We start from the raw sequence: 23,188 nt of genomic DNA, 5'->3' as shown, positions 1-23,188 counted from the left end.
GTCTGAAAAATTAATAAAAATGGTCCATTTCATACAAATGATATTTCCATTATAAGTTAAATGGATTTCAGGTTCGAATGATCTCAAACTTGGTATTCTTTGTTCAAGAATTTCTAGTTTTTTATCTATATCAATTAAATGCAAAATGAAAATCATGTTAATTTTTCCATGTGTGTGTTATAATGCTAATGAGCTGCTGACACATTACTCCCCTTTTGCGCAACCCTGTCAGGTTGCGTAACTAATGAAAAAGTGTCCTTTATTCCCAATCCTAGGTAATTCATCAATGAAGTTAAAGTTATAAGTCAAATAATTTTCCAAGATAAGTAAATTCTAAATATTTCAAGGTGGGTATTTAACATTTGATTCTTTCAGCGAGAGGATTTTAGTAATAAAAATCCGCGTACGTCTGATAGCTAGGAGGTAAGGACCCCCACACTCTCCCCCTGGATTTGCTACTGCTCTTCAGAATGCGGGGTCTGGAGCAAATGCCTTTCAGGTGAGATCCTGGGTACGAGACTACCAGCAAGATAACCATGGCGGACTAAGAGCTCGTCAGAGTTGTCAAACTCACAATTATTTCATTTGAATGGCTTTGTCACTTCGGCATGTTGTAGATCAACTATTTTCCGAAGTTCGCCTAGCAAAACAGGAGCATGGTCATCGTGAGTGTTTCATTTTTCATCTTTTGTGTGTGTGTGTGTGTGTGTGTGTGTGGAAGTTAAGATGTCATTGAAGAAAGTCCCTGATTATCTTAGCCATGGCTTATCAAATACTAGCGTCTTGCCCTTTTTTAATTGATTTCTAGACACATTCTGTCTACTCATAGTTTTACTGAATAAAGTTTCATTTCTCCTGTTGTTTTGTTTGTCGTTTCAGTGACAGATGAAATACTTTCCGCGTAAGTGTCGATTTGCAACGAGTTGATTATATAATAATTAGTTTGTGGTTAGTCTCCTTGTTTTCCCATGATCATAGGATGAGGGTTTCATTAAAGTGAAACTCCCAATGACTCACTGTAAAAGGTGACATCAGCGACTGTCGGAAATTTGAGAGGAACTCGTACAAAGGTGTATGAAATGCACTGAATGTATGGCATGTGTCTGCGATGCATGAATGTGTAAACGAAAAGCATAACTTTTGAAGGTTTTTTAAAATTACTAATCTCTGCTAGAAATCATGTGTTTGTGTTTGATAATGAGGTTTCTGAGGTTTGAAACTGTATCCGTTTTGTTTTTATCAGGTTACACTTTGTATTCCACCAGCCACTGTTACATGCTTTAGACTTGATAGATAGGAAGAACATTACAAAGTTAACAACTCCTAGTGGAAGGGTTTTATATCAGGTCAGTAAGAGAAGATAAAAGCCTTCAAGACTGCGTGTACCTTAGCAATTTTCAGTTGAGTGTTGAAAATGATTCAAGATTGCTTTATTTTTGCTTTACTTCACTCTGTGATTGGTCCACAAAATGTGCACCACTCTCTCAACCAATCAAACACAAAACTGAAACCAAGCACAACTTGGTTGCTTGCATTTTGCTGTACTTCAATCAGTTTGGTTTGTTTTACTTTGAGTTCTCATTGGCTCTTAAAGGTGTCTTTTCTTCTTCTGAGTGGCCTTTGTAACCACTCTGGTTTTGGATTTACAGCATTCAATCAAAATGCACTCCATTGGAAGCCATGGTTGATGTACTGATCTGTAGTAGATTGAATGACGTCTTTTGTCATAGTTGCTCTGTAGGTAACAAATTATAAACCAACAGTCAATTCTTATAACACTTTTACCTCAAAGAAAGAGTAAGTTTTACTTACAATACCACCTCTGAGTCACACTTCAAGATCAGGAGAATTTATGAACTGATCACCAAATAAAGAAGCTCTTAAATTCTCCTTGTCAGCTGCTTAGGAAATGTATAGAGAACAGCTGGGAGAATATGTGTACTTGTCTAATGTTTAGGTGTAAAGAGTTCACATGAAGTAATGTAAGAGTGTTGCTCTTTTCAGGTTGTGGGTAGTTCTAACACACACTACACCTGCCTTATATCTGGAGACTATTGTACCTGCCCCTCTTACACTTTCACAGGTTTGACTTGAATTTAAGTTGTAAAGAGTTAATAACACAAAAGTGAATAATTTGTGTCTGTATATGATTCAATTCAAAGGCAGATTTCAAGAATATGAATGTTACTTTGTGACTGACATTATAGGAGGCACTTTGCATCACTTAAATACTAACTGACTAAATACCAGTGACTCTCTTACAAGCCGACCAACTAACTAATGAACTGACTCATTGACTTATTTATTAACAATTTGAAAGATTCATTCAATGAGAGACATATAAACCAACTGATCAACTGACAAACTGATTGATGTGTTAAATATTCAACTGATTACTTGACTTAGTGACAAATTGTCAACAAACTAATAGAACTGGTTGAAACAAAGGCTGATGGTTTCACTCAGAACTAGCTGAAAAAATGACTGCCCACCTGACTTACTTACTTTATATCTGTGGATAAGCTGAATGATTGTTGAACTGACTCACAAAGTGATCTGACTGATCATAGGACTGGATGAGTTACTACATGTAACTAACCCTAACTAACCCACAAACTGTCTAGTGTTCTATGGGAAGATGTACCACCCTGTTAGGTGAAGAAATCAACAAACTATATAGCCTAACCAACTGCATATTTGCAGACCACTGAATGGCTGTGGTGTTATTGGCAGACTCAGTGACTTACTGGAATTAATCATGAGTTTAAAGAAAGCAATATGTGAGGAAATGGACGATTATTCCTCACAGAGTCATCCAAAACCTTGCAAATGAATACTGGGATGAATTTTAGGTTCTTAGAGTCCCTCAGCTAACTTGGGATGTTAGCAAATTTATGCACATGTTCTAATAATCTTTTTTTTTCTACATGTGCCTCTCTGTCTTGTTAGTGTTAGTCAAGATGGAATCACTTATGGTGAGCAATGACAGATATAGAATGAAGATTATGAAGAATTTTAAGTAATTCGAGACAAGACAGGATTTCATTGATTTTTGGCTCACTATACTCTGTTTGGTCTAGAAATTTGCAGCTTCGTCGTAACCATTATGCCTAAGTCACTCACTATTCCTCGCGCTTTAGGCAGTTTGTTTGTTTTCAGTTTTCAATGGTTTCTTGCCTCAGAGCCCTTTCTTGTAAGTGGCCGTTGTGATCACTGATTTATGACACCCGATTAACGTTACAAGCGGTGTGTTCAGAGTGCAAACGGTGCAAGTAGATCGTTGCACCGTTGTTGTCTTTTTTTTATATCTCAGTGTCTGTATTCATAACGCGAATCTTCAAGGAACTATACATAGTTCATAAACTCGCCCGGACGTCCGTAAGAAACTTACGTTAAATTCAGAATCCAATCTTTTTGTCATCTTACATACACTCTTGCCTCAGTACATTCTTGTGATAAGTTCCAGTTGATTTTCTGCATGTAGTTAACACATTTTTACACACTCGCTTGCGTTCCTTTTTTATCAAACTTATCCGCGTGAAGTTACAAGCATTGTGTCTGATACGAGAGTAATACGCGTTAACACGCCATGTACACGTTAGCGATACCCCACGCTTCATCGTCCTTATATTTCTGTGCCTTAAGGAGCCAAAGGTGTCGCCCAATAATGACAGAACAACAGTCTGCTAGTAGTTCCAACATGAAAAATGTAAGCCGCCATTTTTTTTTTAAGATACACAAAGGAAGGGTATAGCCCCCATAAAGTTTTGATGACGTCTAACTTGTCTCTATTTGATAATTCTAACAGTGCAAGCATCTGTTGGCTGTACATCTCGCTGAGGCCTTAGGAGAATGCAAAAACCAAACCATCACCAATGAGGATTTTGTAGCCCATATGTGTTATGATAGTGTTGTAGATAATAACAGAAACGAGGAACATCTATAGAAAAGAGAAACTGGACACCTGTTCCTCCACCAGTGGTCGGCGTTTTTCGCTTCACAGGATCAATTGCGAACATTGTTGTTGATCATTAAATAAGAGACGGACCTTTTTCCTCCAGCTTCTCAGTCTGGCGTTTGAAAATTTTTAATATTTAAAGTAAAAATTAGTCATGAGAGGATGTTATTTGCTATCCACCTAGTTTCTGGGTCTGTCTCCTTTGAGAAACTTGTCGAGAGGATTTACATCGGTAGAACTTAATAAATAAATCACCTCCAAATAGCAGGTTGTTGCAGTTTTAGTCTTCCACACGGTGATTACGGCATGCTATCAGTTTACCGGCTTTAGAAATGCAATGAAGCGCAAACTGGGAATCTATGGTTTTTATTCTCTGTAGTACCAATTTTGTTAAATACAGGCTTGAAAGGGGGCAACACTGACCAAATCATGCTTTGCGGGAGGTTTTTATCGCTGAGCTCAAGATAAGAGCGCAGTTGATAAAGAAGACGATCCCTTGAAGGTGTGGTTGACGGAAAGAATTCCTCGCCCTTTCACGTTCCCTTACTTAAACGTTACGTCGAAGCACTACTGGAGCCTAACCTCCTTAGCTTGGCCTTAAAACTCGGTTCGACGCATAGTGAGATGATATGATCCACTAAGTTAAATTTCACGTGCACTTCTGTTTAAGACAAGACGAATCACGTTTGTAGTCCTAATACCGTGACTTTGGCTTGAAGAGCTTGGAAATTATCATGAGATCTCAATTGACACGTGTGCTGTCTATGCATATGCTTGCCAAGAAGCGAATTTATAGCACGCACGTACACAGGTAAGGTAGATTCCTTAGGCGATCAGAATAACGACTAACAAAAAAATAGCAACACTGCGTGAGTCAACAAAAGATCAAGGCTTCCGCTTCGCAACAGAACCCATACTCGATGTTTTGTTAACGACGAGGAATGTTCGCAAGTCACGTACTAGTAAGAGTGACTTTCGAGGTTTTGAGGATGTATGTTCTCCCAAAATTACGCTGATACACCGATGGAGAGCGCATTCTGTAGCCAAAGCCAAACTTAGAGCCATTTCTACCACCAAGTCAAAAGACAGGAGTTTTGAAAGACAGGAGCACACGTAGCAACTAAGTCTTTTTGGAAAAGAGGAATGGCAAGTTTATGGCATCAATATCACAGACTTGGATCACAAAAATGCGTCATTCACATGCATCATTCACAAACCTCCGTTATTAGAGTTCCGATCACGCAAAAAAGGTAATATGTACGTACTTACTGACTGAGTGGGAGGGCCGAACTGAATTATATTTATCTCGAGGTCATGACGTACGGACCAAGTACGTCATGACCTCGAGATCGACCATCCACTTATTTATTTCTCATATTTGTTTTATTTTGAGGTCAATCCGCCATTAGAATCCATGCCCTTGGAAATTGTAATAGCTGTTTGAGTGGGGCTCCTGGCGGCTTTTTCAGACTGGCTCACGTCAAACCCGTTCGGTCCCATACACGTCAGTTCTCATAATGGTTATTTCATAAGTTTATGGGAGTGGGGCCAGACAGGTCGTGAGATAAAACAGAGAGAATTTAGTCGTTCTAGGCATTGCTCACAGTCACATCCGTATAGGCGTCGTTAAAGCTAAGTTTGTATTGCGAGTGACGAATCCAAAGCAATCCCAACAGCTAATCAGAACCAAAGCAAACATCATGAGAAACCTGAATAAGAATTTAAGTCAAACCATTAAAATTGCCTGCAGCTGAACCTGAAAAAACGTCACTCCGTTTGGTTTTAATCTTGCATCTGATTGGGTTAGAGGGTGAAGTTTTCTGGACCAATCACAAAGCGAGGTAATATAAAAGCGCTATAATCCCGGATCACTTTCAATATCGTGAACTTGCTCTGTTAGAGTCTACACACCACGTCAACACTCATAAATTGGCTGGAATACCGAGACAGATTTTCAATTGTCCAGAGTTTTCGTTAGTGTTGCTTCTTCTTTAGCGCCGTCGCCCCCGGTGAGGAAAAGTCTAGAACTTTCGCTTGTTTCGATTCAAACAGCATTCTTCAAGGTAAGCTTAGTCAATCCTTAACGCTCTCTTTTTTGCATAATGGATTAAATAAAATCTTCACCTTTATTCAAGTGCTTTAGAGATACCTTTTTGAGTGTGGGTTTTTAATGGAAATCTTGACACTGGCGAGGGACCGCAATTACGCAACGAAAAGATTTACTGAAATCTGATTTTTAAAAATTAAAACGAGTAAGAATTTTCTTAACAACAAAACGGCAACATGCAGAGTTTTCGAACAACCCCCTCCCTCAAGACTGGCAATATATTTTGATTTTGTTTAGACATGGTGAGTTTTCTTTCAGTTTCAAACAGAGTTTGAAGAGATTAAAGCTCGATAAAGATAAGGCTGTAGTCGTCATAAGAAATATTTAAAATGATGAATACCAGCTGAATGTTATTCTCGACGGGGAAAGAAAAATGAATTTTCAAGTTGAACCTCATATTTTGAACAACGTGATGTTAGCTGCCAGCTAAAGAGGCGAATTTCCTTTGTTATGTGTTCAACTCAGTGCGATATGTTAAGAGCCTCGAGCTTAGTATATCTTTCATCCAATCAGTTACTCTGCTTTACATGTTCATAAAATATTCATCATTTTAATTGTTAGTTAGCTTACTTGGTTTATTTTCTATCGATTGCATTGTCAACATTCGAGTCAATTCTCCGTGATGAGCAGGTGAATGGCTCGCATTCCTAACTGTTTTAAACCTTGGAGTTTCCTCCCCCTAAAAAAGCTATCACTTTGAAAGGAAACATCCATCACCTTATAGAGTAAATTTGATAGCAAGGAAGCTCAATAAGTCAGAAACCTTGATAATTGAGGATCATTAGGCCTCTTTTTTTCGTTTCGCCTTCTCTGTGGCTACTTATTTGCTGCAAATAATCAATTGCAAGGTAAGGTACAATCTTGTTTAGTTGCACGTTGAGGTTTCCATGTTTATGCGCTTCTGGAGCAACTGTTTAACTTGAGAAATGTTGCAGTAATTTTCTGAAAATTTTCGTGTTGCTTATTCACCATCACACAAACACTTTCAGTTACGTTAAATAGATTTTTACATGCGTTAGGAATGAATCTCAGGAGTACAACTTTCAGCCCTTCATATGTTAAGCGCCATGACTCACTGACTTTTCACGTGATCTGTAGTATTAAAGTCAGTTTTATAACGAAGCCGACAGCCAGAGTCACTCTTAATTTTTTCATATGGTGACATTCGTTGAATTTATCTATAAGCCGTTAAGACGAAATTTAAACGTCTTTAATGCACGCAAGAGAAGACAAGTGCTTTTAAATTGTTTTTGTCGTCACAAAGACTTTCCAATTTACTGAATGTCAGTATGGTTGGGATAACGGTGTAAACATTTTTTTAGCCAAGTTCAAAAGTTAACTTCAAATTGCGCTTTAGTTTTGCCATATATATGTATGTATTTTTGAATCATAGATTTTAAAATTTTGCATATTCAATTCCCTAAAGGTGTTATCTTGGAACTGGTTTACATTGCCTTGGGAAATATTTAGCATGACAATAGAACTGGCGTCTCTACAAAATTTATTTTATAACCCAAATACTTTTAAGTTATTTGTATTTACAAATACATTTTTCAAAACATAGGTTCCACCCGTCTAAAAAACCGCAATTGGCAATATATAAGTGTGAACGACACATAAACAACGATTCTTTATTACAAAGAAATGATATGAACTTATCGCAAAAAAAAAAAAAAATCTGCCTAATTTATAGTGTTGTTAAGGCTATGTTTACGTCTACATTACAATGTTGAAGGCAAAAGGTTTTTAAGAAATCCTCTTCACGTACCGCTTAAGTTGTGGTTTGTTCTTATTCCAAAATATGGTATGTTAATTTGGAAAAAAAATTAACTTTACCTTTGCATCGCATACCTCTTGCGAAATTGCTTTGAAATATCTAGCAGTTACGAATACAAGTATTAAATATCAAAGTACCTAGTAACTTCTTTACACAAAATGTACTTTTTTTTTGTTATTTAGAAACGTTGTGATAAAGACTCAGTCAGAGGAGAAGTGTTATCTTTCAATTGTTTTCTCACAATAGGAAAAATTTATGTAAGGCCAGTTCTTGATGAGTAGATTGTCACAAAACCCACAGCTGAAAAGTAACAGACACGGAATGGAAGACATTATCGCTGGTTTTCAATCACCCTCCAGGGTACCAACCGCGGAAAGATAACTATAGATATAATTCAAACGATCTTTTAAAAATTAAAATCACCTTAAAAAATCAGGGAGACCCCCTATTCAAAGGTTTTGCCAAGTAAGAATAACTTTGAAGGAAGTCGAATAGTCGCTGAAATATTAATGAAAGTTTAAACAATTTTCTGGAGAGAAACATTGCACAAAGACAATTAAGATCTTTAGCGTGCTACAGTTTTCATTGCAACACCTGCAGGCACGACCAAAAACCATCAGAAACGATGATTTTTAATTAAAAAACTCCGATACTAACATTTTACCAATTGTCCTCGCTTAAAAACACGTACCACTTTCCGCAAGATGGTCTGGACGAATTGCCATGGTTTGTTCAAAAAGTAGCCCTCTCAACCAACCTTGAATTTTCGACGTTCAAAAAGCTTTGCAAAAAGAAAGCTATCTACGGTGTTTTGCTTTGAAAGAAAAATGAGGACCTTCGTCGCCAAGTGAGTCAGGGGGTAGTTTAGTCTACCCGTGTTTTATTTTCGTTGAAATTTATGAGATAGATTTCGTTTGAATGAAGTGAATAGCGGTGCTGAACAGTAACCGAGATCTATTTAAGCGATCACCTCAGTTTTCAACACCTCGCATATGCAGAAGGACAGGAAGCATCCAGGGTAGATCCATCACGTACTTCTTTTGATGCTCAACACTCTCTTATCTGGCCGCGGTGGGTATGTACCACCGGGTATGGATTTCAGGATTTGAACCTAAACAGGCAATACAAAAGACCAAAAGGTCAAAATAGAAAATGTCTTGCATATGGCGAGACTGTAGTCTATATGCGCTCTACTGACCATCCAAACAAGTCTATGTGAATATTCTCTTTGTGGTCGCCGAACCTATGATAAACCGTGACCCATGACAATTTTTCGTGTAGAACAAAGACGCAAATTGACCAAAAAGACTTTTCATCTAACCTCGCTCTAACATCTTCCCGGCTGGGGGCTGCTTAACGGCATGGTACATGGTAAACACAAGTAAACACAAGTGAAAAAAGCTGATTTCGTATAGCTTCAGCTTTTCATACAGAATCAAAGGTCTTTGGAGGCATACTTAACTTTTCGTTTCGCCCAAACGGTAGGAACTTCTGAGAAACATATTACTTACGGAGCGTTTTTAAAATAGCTACTTCATGGTTCGTGTCTGACATCACATGATTAGTTAAGGAATGTTATTTTCCCTATATTGCGAATTCTGAGCTTCACATAAAGTAAGTTGAAAATAACTCTTAGGAAACATGATGATGTCTACACTACTTAGAAATGCAATAGCTCTAAAAAAAATGGTGTGAAAAATTTCCTTGCAATGAGAGTTATGGAGGGCAGTTATTAAAAAGCCCCTGACTGATAGTCATGGTTTCTATATTGCTTAAAAACTACGAATGTAAACAGAAAAAAAAAAAACGAACCTAAGATTAAAACATAATTATTTTCTGAAGTGGAACGCTACAACTGGAGAAAAACAGTTTTTCTCCCAGTCTTCGGAAAAGCTACCTAGTGAGCTTTTTGCATAGAATGAGCAATTCACGTTGACATCTTTATCAACTCTTTAAAACTTCCATTATTGCTCAAGTTTAAACTTTTTGAAGCAAGATGTCGTTATTACCTCCTGTGTACTCTGAGCCCGATTATAAATTAAACTTCGTTGCCAGCAGTCCTCCTCTCAAATGACACTGTTAATTGTTTTTCTGATTTGCACTACGGTTGATAGAACCCAAACTTACCTTTGTAATTTTCAGAGATATTCAAATTTATCTGAATTGCTCAAGTACAGACACAGCTGTTTTAGAAGTTGAATTTCTCTGTCTGGTCATTTTGAAAGAGGGAGATAAACTCTCTCGTTTTTCTTTGCAGTAAACAGACCACCGTCTTGAGGAGAGGAAAAAAGATGAGGTGCAATGATGTCGTTCTCTTTATTGTCGTTTTACGCTCCACAGGTAGGAATATTTTGGTATTTCCTAGCTTCTGACTTTGTATTCCATGTTAGCCCCTTGTATGGCCTTCACAACTGCGTATCAAAGCTTACTAACCTTCGACACGGAGGGCATCTCTTTATACATATGTATTATACCCCGTTCTCGAAAAGAGAAAGATTTTTCTCTTTTTTTCTAATTAGTGTTGTAACTCAATGCCAATAACCGTACTTCGGAGGAGCCATTTTTATCGTTTTTAAAACAAAGCTGCTTTCACACGAAATTGAACTTCATCAGTGCTGCATAATAGATGAACAGCACATTTAAATGCCAGGTTAGATTAAAATGTGGGTAACAAAACACGAAGACCAACAATTAAACGTACTATATGAACTGTAGCAAGTTGGCATGATCCTAGCAGTATTTTTGATAACCTGCTCAGTAGTCAAGCTCGTAATTCTTGGCCAAAATGTAATTGGCCAAAATGTAATTGGCCAAAACGATTTCCAGCTGCCCTCCAAAAGACATTTTGCTATGCAGTTTATCTAATGTAAAGTACTTAAAAGAGGAATTTGTTGCTTCGACTACTTAAAATCTGCTATCGTAGTGTCATCAATCGATGCTCTTAGTAACTAATTTGATTCATAAGAACAGCATTACGTGCATCCTTTTGAAGAAGTTTCCCAGGTTCTCTCCGAAATCGAGAAGGGCACTCGTTTAAACTTTATCTAATTTCAGTTTTCATGGTGAACGGAGCACTGGAAGTGAATGAAACTCGCCTTCACAAGGAGTTATTCAAAGGATATAACAAGCATGCACACCCCAGGCTACCAGGGACAGGTCCGGTAGTGGTCACTTTTGATTTTCAACTTATTCGGATCCTTGATGTGGTGAGTGTCTTTTTTGGTTTACATTCCTGTGGGAGGGTGGCTGCGTCTGACGATAACTTTTCGGAATTTGTACTAGGAGATGACCCCATTCTGATTATCAACAGTAAACAGAAAACATTTATGAAAAACCCTGGGATTTGTCGGGGTGAGGAGTGGGGCCGAGACTTGTGATACACTAGTATCTCAGCCAAGGTATCAACCATACTCCTGTTCCTTCGCCCAGAGGGCCAAAGAACCATTACGGAGATAGAACCGTGTTTAATTCAATAACACAATTCGATCTAAAATACAACGAAACTTCGTTGGCCTTACAATTGCTCAAAACAAATCGAAGATTAACAGCAATAACCTGGAAATGAACTGAAAACTTACTTCTTGACTGCCTCCGTATTTGACATACATTGTGGCAAATAACTGGTTAGCAATTACACTAACTGTTTAGCAATTACACTGGTTACACTGGTTACCTAAGTTGAATCTAACCTGTACAACTGAACAACCAATTTACACGTCTTTCATCAAACGTTTTACGCGGTAAACATTGCGATAATTATTGCAATACATGAATTCAAACGGAGTGCACGCGTGCTACATTAAACATAAACAGCGCGCGCGTTATACTTAACAATTAATTATAATATAATGAAGGTTCAGCGAAACACTCTCATACATCGCTTTATGCCAGGAAATCTCAAGAAACTGCTGCGAATAAGGTAATAATTAAAGAATTTATATTTTACAGAGTGCAAGAAGTCAGTATATCACCACGTATGCTTGGGTGAATCAGGTATGGAGCACTATCAACTTTTAGTATACTAGTGGTTCTGAAGGAAAAGTGACATAACTACTGCGTTTTGATTACGCTAAGTTTTTTCCCATTCGTCGTGCTCTTTGCTTTACTTGTTTCACACTTTTGTTACCTTCAAGAGTGTTTAATCGAATTTCCGGTCCTACTTGCAATCAAAAGTATCTCTAACAAAACTTGCGACCCCCAGGCCATATTGTTGTCTGAGAAATACATCTTCATGGGCCATCTTTTCCAATTAATAACGGTGATAGGACCGAGTAGAGTCCAATTCAGTCTGTAATTACGAGTATCATTACAAACAGGATTGGACGACACAAAGTCCTTTTATCAATTAATCATAACTGTTACAATTTCCCAGAAAAAGATACATTCAGGACAAACATGTGCAGTAGAGACAATTTCCAAGTAAAAAATTCCTTAACTTTGGAAATTCCACAATATTTTTGGGATAAGTAATTGTTGCTAAAGTTATTGTGATCAATTCTGTGATAAGTGGATTTGACTGTGAAAGGATTAAGTATGATTGGCTGCTTCAACTGTCCGACTACAGGTGTCCGATTACAACTCTAACTGCTAATGCATCGATCACATTTAATGAAAATTGTAATGGTTATGATGAAGCAGGGACCGCGCAGAGGGAGGGGCTAGGGGGCTTTCGCTCCTCCGCTTTTTTGCAAAAATAAAAATAAATTAAACAAAAAATAATTTAACGAAAATAACGGAGCCGAAAATAGCCTCCCCGCCACTCAAAAACTTGCTGCGCGGTCCCCGTTAAGAGGTAAATCTCGACAAGAGATGATTTCTATCTTTTGTGATTCATCATAAAACCAATACGAATAAAGTTAATTCAAGGAAATTGAAGTTCTTAGGAGGGTTTCCGTCAAAAAAAAAAAGGTTTAATGATAGACACCAAAATTCTTAAATAGACTATGGTGTGAATAGAAAAGTGATTCTGTCTGAGGTTTCATTTTCCAATGCCACGCACACAATGCTCTCAGCAGTTGACATTCCTTAAAGATCCAACTGATCTAATGGACAATGGTAAGCTCTGTGAAGCCGTACTTGATGATCCTAAGACCATCATCAATTCTTGAAATTTTTGTAGTATTGGGAGAACCGTTTGCTAAAATGGGATCCAAAAGAATATGGAGGAGTGGAGGAAATTCATGTGTCTCCAAGCGACATCTGGGTGCCTGACACACTATTATACAACAAGTAAGTCATTTTACATAGGCTCGATTTCCAAAGTTTTCACTGATCCGATTTGCGATCCTTCCGAGAAAGGACAACTCGGGGTCGGACTACTTCTTTCAGTGAAGGTTCGATGCTTCCAATCATTTTCCAGGACGATAGATCACTTTTTCGACTTAAACCACCTTTAACTACCGAGAATTTAAGGTTGCTCTGCACCTAGTGAAAGAATATTCTGAACTGATCCACGCAAAGAAACGATGCTATGAATATCCTTACTGCCATTCAATGACAAACGATATTGAGTTTAATTAAGAAACGACGACGGCGACGCCGTGGAAAACGTCGATTAAAAAAATGAACTTATATTTTACCTACGAATCTCGCGATACTCCAGAGTCATTAAGTTGGTTTCTCTTTTTCAAAACTGTCTCGAAACTGAATATGGAACACAGTTTTAAATTAGAAATAGAAATTTGAAAAAATTAGACGTCGCCGTTCACGTTATCCAGACAACGCAAACCTAACATCAGTATGCATATTCTCCATACTGTTCTCTGAGGCCCTTCTCTGCGTATTTCCTAAGGTGCTCACAAGGAGAGTTTGTTTAACAATCAAGAGCTTCTTTAATTTGTGATCATTTGCTTTGTTCTCATGACCTCAATGTTTGATTCCGGGGTGATATTGTAAGGAGAAATAACAATCTTAGTCGCACTCAAAGCTTAACTGTCCTATTTAGTCTCCATGTTTCCCTTTACTTGCGTTGCAGTATAGACGAAGAGGAGCGAATGGGAGGCGGTAGGACGACTTATACCACTAACGTAGAACTGCGATATGATGGCAAAAACACGTGGCTAAACCCCGCCATGTTTAAAAGCATCTGTAGCGTGGATGTCACAAACTTTCCTTTCGACGATCAAGAATGTCGATTAAAATTCGGTTCTTGGGCCTTCGACAGAGCAAAGATAGATTTGGCCGTAAAAAACGGCAGCACCCTGAACACATACTACATCAAAAATGGTGAATGGAAAATGCTGAACCTGACCGCGAAGAGAAATGCTCTCAAGTATCAATGCTGCCCTCACGAATTTGTGGACATAACAGTGAGTGTGAAAATCCGACGAGAATCATTGGACTACATTCTAAAGTTGATTATTCCATGCTCGCTGATTTCTTCCATGATATTTTTGGGTTTTGTTCTTCCACCTGAGTCAGGCGAACGTATTGGACTGAGTATCACAGTTCTGCTCGCAATGACTGTGTTTCAGCAACTCAGCTCCGAGCTCATGCCTTCGTACGGCTTTCCACTCCTGGGACAGTTCTATTTCGCAATCATGTTGGAAATAGGTCTTTCCTTGGCTGTAACTACGCTTATTTTAAATTTTTACCATCGCAACAGGCGTCGAATGCCTAAGACTATGAGAAAAGTGATTCTTCAATGTCTAGCGCGCGTGCTGTTTCCATGTCAAAAACCAAAGAACTGGAACGAAATCCATCGAAAAAGCGTTCTTCGACGAAGACTTGAAAACAGCAATGCTCTGGATGCTGAGAGGGGGGTATCCTGCAGTGACTCAGAGTTTTGCGAAGAAGATGTATACGAACAAGAAAAGAGCACGAGACGCGATCAGAATTTGACCACGTGGGTCGTGCAAGAGTCTGGCACCATTTGCACGCTTTCTCCGAACGGTACCGCAAACGGGGATCACTCGTTCTTGAATCTCGCAGCGTCGCCACAAAACACTCACACCAAAACTGTCGGGTTCTCAAAGGACTGCTTCAAAAAGCTTAAGAGGAACAACAGTTTTCGTTCTCGGGATACAAATTCCGGCCGGGCGGGAAAGAAGCGGTCTTCATCAGCGACACGTAGCAGGCCGCGACAAGTCGACTCGCAGTTTCTTACAGGCAATGTACTTGACTGGACCGAAGAGAAGATTAAAAACCAAAAGGAATGGATCAAGGCAGCGCGTGTGCTGGACAGGCTGTTTTTGATCATCTCCATCTTCTCCTTTATTGCCACGTTACTGACAATCTTCCTGCGGGCTCCAAGGTTCCGTCTTTCTCAATAAGAAAGCATCAACTCAGCCTTTTGAAAACCGTGAAAACGTGTTCGGAAAAAGGAACTTTGTCCCGTGTTGGGCGTGAAGCATTACTTCACCCTGGGTCAACGCGAAGAAAGAGGGAGTTATACTTTTATAAAATGCATGACAGGTAACTGAGCGTAGAGATTGGAGCTGATCTATTTTCACTTGCTTGCTCGTATCATTCCTTGCATTAAATTTTTACCCCTTAGCTACAAATGTACCTTCAAACACTTTTTAAACCACTTGTAAAATAACCAAGGCTGATCTGCCCCAACATTTCCGAACTGTGATTCCTGTCTAACCATTCAGTGGTGTGCCACGTTCGTTACTGGATGGCTGTCGTTTGCCATGACTTTTGTCCTGCATGGATCTTTAGAAAAGTTTAAGATCGCTCTTTAATCATTTTGAGATAAATAGAATTCGTTTTGATAACATCCGAGTAGTCTTTTTAACTTATTTTACGAATACATAGAGGAGTTGACACTTTTTCGCATGCTTACCCACGAGGAGTTAGTCGACTTTGTAGCTTGAGCGCTGAAATTGTACAAGGTGCCAATAATCATATTACGTCTGACGAGAAAGGTAGCCATAATAATAGTCCTTACTGAATCAGAAGAAAAGGAAAAGTGAAAGATTACTCAGACTTCATGTTGCCTAGCAACATTTTGAAGCCCAACTTTCATTGACTGCGATTAAAAAATTTATATTTTTAGATATAAAACTAAGCCTCACTAGAGATAACACAAACTTTCGACAAATAAACCTTCAAAACAGTTTTTTTGTGCTTAATCTTCAAGTGTATTCCGTTTGTCTCTTTCGCAGTAGAGGACTGTGCCTAATTCTAATTAACAGCGCTATTCATAATACTAAAACTTAAGTAATCACAACAGCTAATGAGAGGAGAGGAAAATACCTTGAGAGCTAAAACTAAGAACTCTCTAAAGCGCGGGAAAACACAGGCGACCAAGTCGTGATTGGTTCAGAAAGTGGCGCGGTGTGATCAAGTCAAGTTGAGCAGTAACCAGTTTGAAAGAGAGCACTCCCTTCTCTTTGCTAAAGAGCATCGATGTAATCCTGAATAACTGACAACTTTAATCCTATCTTAACCAAAGAAGCTTACAAATGAATTTCATTTGCACAAGTAAACAAACATATTTGAAGAAAGGCACATGACTTAAGTAATATTTTAATTGCTACAGTATACGTGTTCAATAATTTTGCGATAATTTACATTAAGCAAGGCCTTCTCTACAGACTTCATAGTGTTTTATTTTCTGCCCATCAACAGTACTGGACATCATTATTCTATCTTGATAGCCCCACAAGGTATGGAAAGAGTTTTGAATAAAGTGGGGCCCTTACACTTATGTTCTCCTTGTGGGGTATGACATATTGTTTAATAATAATGAAAAAAGGGAGGATCACATGCCCTTAGAACATTTTAGTAGTGCAGTAACTGTTCCATCACACAACCCAACCTCCTAAGTGGTAGCATGGACACACTGGTTGAAGGTAACGTTATATATAACTTCAGATTGACAAAAATGGTATAAGGCCACCAAAAAACACTACAATTCGTGTTAAATTAGCTTGTGAAGTTGTTTATTCATCCTCATTTGTCTTGACTGAATAGTGCCCAATGCTTTTTCCATATATTTCTCTCCCCTCACACCTATAAAATTCCACAACAAAGTCTTTGTACAATATTTTCTGTCCATTAAAAGTCTTTTTCATGGCATGAAAGAACCTCAGGCACAAAAAACCCCCTATTTCTATGAGTCAGGTGTAACCATATCCCTAGCTACTTGGAAGGCTGCTATCAGTGAACTAAGCTGAATCTTCTCCGAGGTTCCAGCTGATAGACGGTACCTGAAAACAATTAGCATATCTCATTAGAAAAAAATGTGACAAGCTATCCATGATTTCTATCTTACTTGTAAATAAGAAAACTTTTTCATATACAAAACCAATCAAAAATGCCAATCAAAACTGCCAATCAAAACAACATAATGTTTATATCATATAGAGCCAGAGAGAGCTCTCAGCAAACATATTCACTCAGCTTCAAATGAGCAAACATGAATTCCCTGTCAAAATTTTGTACAAGTTTCTGCATAGAAATTCTACTTACTCAACATCTGCCATCTTTTCCAACAAGTGAATTCTGATTTTCTGAGGAAAGTTAACTAGAAAGGGAAAAGGTAAAACCTTTAGGTTATGAAAGTCCAATAAAAAGAAGCAACACAAATAGAATGAGAGTGTGATCTTGGGGAAGATAATGTGACAAAGAAATGAAAATGATAAAAAAAAAAGAAAAAGGAAAAGCTTAGTGGTGGTGGTAGTTTAGAAAAGATATGAAGATAAGTTAAACCAAGGTTAAGCTACTAACCTCTATGTACATACAGGTGTACTTCTGTGAGAATATCTTGTAGGGCAAGTCCTTTCAAAGTCTTTAGTTTTGTTATATCTGTATAATGGTTATGGATTGTATGAAATGTAGGTTTTCATGCAGCATCACATGAGAAGAATCATACAGTTTCATGTTAAGTATTAAATGGTTATTGAGGCCAGCGGCAATGTGATATATTAACCTCAGCCTCACAGAAATTATCATGAAAGGAATAATTCTCTTAAGGCAGCACTAGAACACCCCTTACTGAACACCAGACAATGAAATTAGTTCAGTTCAAAAGGATACTACTATAGGCAGTATTGAAGTCTTCATTAAGCATCCACTCTACTATGTTTGCAATGTCTGATCTCAGAGGTTGCCCTGTACAGGTGTATACGTTCACCTCATCAACAATGCTAAAAGCCATGGAAGTGCTCTGAAAAGAGACAACTAAAACAGGTTACCACCATTGAACAGTTTTGTTAACTTAAATGAAAAGAGACTGGAGAGACAATTAAGACTTAACAAGAGCTTTGCACTAACCTGAAGAATGTTCAGAGCTTTTCTCATGTCACCATTTGCCAGCCTGACCAAACTTTTCATTCCATCATCAGAAACTTGTACTCTGAAAACAAATCACACACTGAGTATGCATCAAAATACTCAATAAGAGAGCGCATTAACCCTAGTTAAATTAGGCTACAACCCCATTTGCCTTTATATTCATCTGAAAATTAATGTTAATATTTTAAAATTCAACAAATTCTAAGTGAGCCTCTGAGAAATCAGCTATAGAGTTGAAAGATAATCTTCCTCAGAATTACAGTGATGTCTTTGTTTCACACTGAATTTTAAAATATCAGAATTAATCTATTGTCAATCAATGCTGTAAGAACCTTACCCTTCAGTTTTGATGACATGTTCCAATCTACTCTTCATCTGTTCATTATCAAGAGGTCCAAATCTAAACCTTGTACAACGAGACTGGAGAGCTGGAATAATCTTTGTCAGATAATTACAGATCAAACAGAATCTGGTGTTCTCTGTAAATTTCTCCATGACTGCAAAGAAAGATGGAAAGAGACCAAACTACAATGTAGCAAGTGCACCTTAGAGTGACAAGGTTCTAATTTCTCTTTACAATCTATCCCTTGAATCAAATGTTTTAAGTCATGAGAATAGATGTCAGGGTGTAGAGGATTAAAGAGACTGAGAGGACAAGTTTTGTTTTTGTATCTAATCAAAGGAAATTTTTCCACAACTTTTAAAAGGTGAGCTCTGACCAGGAAAATTGTAAATTCTTTATGGGGAAAGAAAAATACTGAGGCTTTAAAAGAAAATGAATAAAGTAGAACACAACAAAGTTAGGGAAGAGAATGGCAAAAGGTGCACATTGTGAACTGTAGGCAACAGATGGAATGTACAAGCAGTCAGTTCTTCTTCAAACAAACTAAAGAACAAACCACTGACAATGAAACCACAATACAACACAATATAATATTACTGGTGACCACAATGCAATAAACTTAATAAATTAAGGAGGCAACCTTCCTGAGATAAGAAAACAAGGCAACAACTGACCAAACCAATGATTACGTTCAGTAGGTAGTACATGTACCTCTTCGTAGGGCATTCTGTGCATCCTGAGTCATAGCATCTGCTTCATCCAAAATTACAATTTTAAAACCAGATCTGCAGTGTACAAGAAATCGTATTGCTGAAGTATTTAATCATGAGTACTGAACTTCTAATACTATTCATACAACTCATCGGCAGACAATTGTTGGTAATTTACACTGTATGCTCTAAATATACTTGACTTACTTAAAAATTGTTCTTGTACTTGCAAAGTTTAAAACAGCTCCTCGAACAATACCAATACCTCTATCATCTGAAGCATTCAACTGAAAATGGAACATTATAGATTTCAAGTTGCTGAGATTTAATAACAGAAAGCACTATAAACCCTCCCTGTTTCATTATGATATAAATGTCAATTCACACCTTTTGCCTGAATTAACTTTGAGAGAACGTTTTTGATTTGAAGTACTGCATAACAAATCTTAACTACCCATTATTCAATAATTGACAATTTTACTGTCTTGGAAAAAAATGTTCTCAAAATCAAATCCGAGAATATAAAATAAGAAGAAACAAATGATCTCCTGTAGCCACTACTTGTATACAGCATCTCCCTTTAACACTTTTCTTACCTCAAGAACCATGGAGTTGAATTCTCTTGGAGAGTAGATCTGTTTAGCAACAGCTAATATGGTTGATGTCTTCCCAGTTCCAGGTGGACCATAAAATAACAGATGGGGCAATCGATCTTCCTCTATAAATCTTTTGACTATTGACAGTTATAATAAATTGATTTTATTGACAACACTTGTATCCAAGCATAGACTGAATCATACATCTTACGCCTTAATAATGGTCATAAGATGCATGTTAATTGCACAATAAAGGGGATAAGTATCTAAAGAAACTGTGGTGCTGCATTGTTGGGAGAGTATAGCAGGTAATTTAGTATTAACAAGTTACATAATAGTCTTTAAATGAACAGAAAATGGCAAAAGGCTGACATATCTGCTTGCTCAGTCACACTGTTATCTTGCATTTCGCCAAGTTAACTGTTTTTTTGTTGATGAAAACATATAACTGATTCCTAGTTTCTTTCTCAAATTTGTCATAACTGGGTTTAATTGGTAACAGGACTTAACGTCCTCCAATTCTGTTGTTATTCATACCCATGATTAACATATCAAACTCCTACTTCGCAGTTGTCCGATTTTCTTGGTCACTCGTACATGTATGATTACAGACTAAAATGGACTATTCCTATTATGTAATAACTGGAATAACAAATAATTGTAAGAAACAGTCTGAGATAATCGCTATTCACAAAGCTAACACTGCAGTAAAGCCTTCCATGTGCTTCTACTGACAACGCAAGGGAGATAAGCTTACTTGTTGTGATGATATCCCGGTGGGAGATTAGATCTTCCAAACTGTTGGGTCTGTACTTCTCAACCCTGTTAGGAAATGTTGTATTGAATACATATATTCAACGTCTCTTGTTGACTTCATAGACTGTCACAACGTGATGCAGGAGTAATAAACTCCATTCCCCGTTAAATATGACGTCTAAGTTAAAAACAGTGTCCTTGACTCAAACAAAAATATTTCTTTGTGAGTACACAGACTCAAAATGTCCTTTTAGCATGTGTTAGCGTTGCTCATAATTCACGATGTATTATCAGCACTGTCAATCAGGGGGAATGCAAATAAGTGAGACATGCTGGACCTACAGACATACGACGATCTACTTCATATCTCAACTTACCAGGGGAGATTTCGTTTTTGTTCAGGAACGACCATTTTATCCAAATCCAAGTTTTGTGGTTTCTTGTGAGCCTTGTGTGCACGAAATTAAATTCTGGAGGTAAACTGTTTACGATATACGGTTCGTATGATATTTATGTCTTTCACGAAGATGCTGACCACTTGAAGAGAGGTAAATGAAGGCGAGTAGATGATAACCAGTCAGTATAAAGAGTCACACAGTCTGCTCAGTTCGCCATGTTTGATTTCCCGCCGATTTCGCGCCATATAACATACGCGTGCCAAAAAGAATTTAGACCGCTGACATTAAGTTTTGTATTAATCTCGAGCCCAGGGTCATTTTGGCTCCTTGTCAGCGGTATGGTCGCCAAATGAGATAGTAACAAGCATTTTCTTTCCTTTTTTTTTTTTTCATGAATCAAACAGAGAAAAGGAAAGGCTTTTAAATTCGAATTAATGAGTCAGATAACTATGAGAGTTGTTCTCTCTGGAAAAGGTGGTTAGATGAGCTCTGAAAAGGCTTATGATTGAGTGTCTTAAATTGACAGAAAACTTTCTCCCAAATTTCTCAGTGGATTTTGGTTGTTACCGTGAAATATCCTCCTCTCAGGCTCTATGTTGTTTTAATGATCCGCCCTCATTGATAATCAATTTTCTGGAGCCTCGCACTTTAGCCTTGATACTCTGTTAGTCACTACTGATCCCCATTCCGATCCCCCTGAAAACCGTGTGATCCTCACAAAATTCCGTAGACACCAGAGTGGTCCCTTAGTTTCACCCTTCTCTACTTCTCTACAGGCGTGTGTCAATTTTAGTCATGCACCATTCGTTATATTAACGTGTGGAAGCAATGCAGGAATGGGAACCATCATTATTACCATGTCAGTGTTAATATTGTAACTGTTTGATGATTGATGATCTCACTATAGAAGCGTATTCACACGTATTGGTTGCCAAGGTCATTTCATTGATCATGAACAAAGTATACTGGGTAGGCCCATATTATTTTCATGTGCTTTTTAAACAGCTTCTTTCCAACAATGGGTATAAGAAACTGAAAGTTACCGGTTAGTATTAAAAAAAATGTTTGATTCACATACAGAAAAACCCTACATTGGTTAAAACTTCAGAGCTTTTTCTTCCATTATTAGTAGTTATTGCACATGCATTTGGTCATCATATCCATCAGGATGAGCTTGCTCGGCTTTCCATGACACGTTTCTTCAATTGTAATCTGTCATTCAAAATATTTAGGATTTCTTCACTCCTGCTTCATCTATCAATCAGTTGGTCGATATGTGTTCTCTTTGGGCGTCTTCGTGCTTATTTGCCATGGCTTGGTCCCCAGAGTAGTGCATCTACATTTGCTAATGCAAGAAGACTGCGCACTACCTTGAAAGGTGTGTTAAACCTTTGAAAGCAGTCTGAATCTAAGGCTATTTCGACTTGCTTCAATTTCCCCATAATGCTAAACTCATCATAAATATAATACTCCTGGAATTGAATCCCTGCTCCCCAATATAATTGCATTGCTAAGATGATACTACGGTCAGCTTCAAAGGTCTAATTCTGTACCTCTGTTATTGTCCAAATGATAGCCATATTAAATCATGTTCCGCAAGCTTTCTGAATTTTTCTGGTGAAGAAGGACACAAGAACCTTAAAAGGTACCATAAAAATTATTACCATTGAAACAAACTTTTACTTTGGAAAATAATTGTTATTAATTTCTAATTGACATGGATATTACATCACATCACTTACATCTCTCTTACCCTTACTTACTCTCTCACATCTTATTCTTAATTAATCACTTACATCTCTTCTCTTCCATGGTTATAACATGTAGGTTGATGTATCCAGTCCGAAAAAAGAAAAGAAAATTAATGTAGTTGAATTGGTGTGCATAATTATTTAATATGATCATAGTTACTGGTATGTTCCAACTTTTCATAATGGATTGATACGTTAGTTATCTCTATATGCTTTCTCACACTAATTTGCAAAGCTTATGACCTTCCTTGAGGGCTGTTACGCCACAACTCCAAAGGTTGCACAGCATGGTAAATTGTAAAGTGTTTGGTCTTAATTGACTCAGACACGTGTACGGAAATTTCCGTGGATCCTTAAGTGAAATGGTTAAATTTAAGATCTTCACTCATAGCTGATCCGTGGCTCAGTTAGAAACATGTATAAATAAAATCTCAAAAGAAAGGAAAAATATAAATTTGACCTCAACGATCGGAACTAGGTATTTCTGGACCAAATGATATCACCATACCGTTAACTAGTCTTGAAACAACTTCAGTCAATATTGTGCAGG

At 37.7% G+C, this 23,188-nt stretch overlaps 3 protein-coding genes across 4 annotated transcripts; 2 read left to right on the top strand and 1 right to left on the bottom strand.

Moving 5' to 3' along the window:
* Positions 1 to 501: 501 nt before the first annotated feature.
* On the top strand, positions 502 to 4,220 carry LOC113684412 (zinc finger SWIM domain-containing protein 7). Its single transcript, XM_027201783.2, has 6 exons — positions 502 to 665; positions 880 to 901; positions 1,244 to 1,346; positions 2,005 to 2,083; positions 2,950 to 2,975; positions 3,809 to 4,220. The coding sequence occupies exons 1-6, from the start codon at positions 590 to 592 to the stop codon at positions 3,944 to 3,946; spliced, it is 444 nt and encodes a 147-aa protein (XP_027057584.2). The 5' UTR covers positions 502 to 589; the 3' UTR covers positions 3,947 to 4,220.
* A 132-nt stretch (positions 4,221 to 4,352) lies between these two features.
* Positions 4,353 to 15,905, top strand: LOC113684396 (neuronal acetylcholine receptor subunit alpha-10). 2 transcript variants are annotated; one of them, XM_027201762.2, is made up of 6 exons: positions 4,353 to 6,021; positions 10,100 to 10,182; positions 10,897 to 11,048; positions 11,791 to 11,835; positions 12,962 to 13,071; positions 13,817 to 15,905. In XM_027201762.2, the coding sequence occupies exons 2-6, from the start codon at positions 10,134 to 10,136 to the stop codon at positions 15,111 to 15,113; spliced, it is 1,653 nt and encodes a 550-aa protein (XP_027057563.2). In that variant the 5' UTR covers positions 4,353 to 6,021; positions 10,100 to 10,133; the 3' UTR covers positions 15,114 to 15,905. The 2 variants fall into 2 exon arrangements, with proteins under 2 accessions (XP_027057563.2, XP_089045490.1); XM_089189364.1 differs by lacking the exon at positions 4,353 to 6,021 and adding an exon at positions 6,542 to 6,913.
* A 295-nt stretch (positions 15,906 to 16,200) lies between these two features.
* LOC113684398 (replication factor C subunit 5) lies at positions 16,201 to 21,554 on the bottom strand. The gene is made up of 11 exons (XM_027201764.2): positions 20,867 to 21,554; positions 20,491 to 20,555; positions 19,734 to 19,870; positions 19,345 to 19,424; positions 19,139 to 19,212; positions 18,422 to 18,581; positions 18,064 to 18,145; positions 17,827 to 17,956; positions 17,518 to 17,595; positions 17,260 to 17,314; positions 16,201 to 16,997 (listed from the first exon to the last, which is right to left on the bottom strand). Exons 1-11 carry the CDS (start codon positions 20,899 to 20,901, stop codon positions 16,901 to 16,903), a joined length of 993 nt encoding a protein of 330 aa, XP_027057565.2. The 5' UTR covers positions 20,902 to 21,554; the 3' UTR covers positions 16,201 to 16,900.
* Positions 21,555 to 23,188: the final 1,634 nt, after the last annotated feature.

This window comes from Pocillopora damicornis, chromosome 12 (genome assembly GCF_964200805.1).
Source record: "Pocillopora damicornis chromosome 12, jaPocDami1.2, whole genome shotgun sequence".
Lineage (NCBI taxonomy): Eukaryota > Metazoa > Cnidaria > Anthozoa > Scleractinia > Pocilloporidae > Pocillopora > Pocillopora damicornis.
Note: the sequence above shows the minus strand (reverse complement) of the source record. Positions and strands in the feature narration are given on the sequence as shown.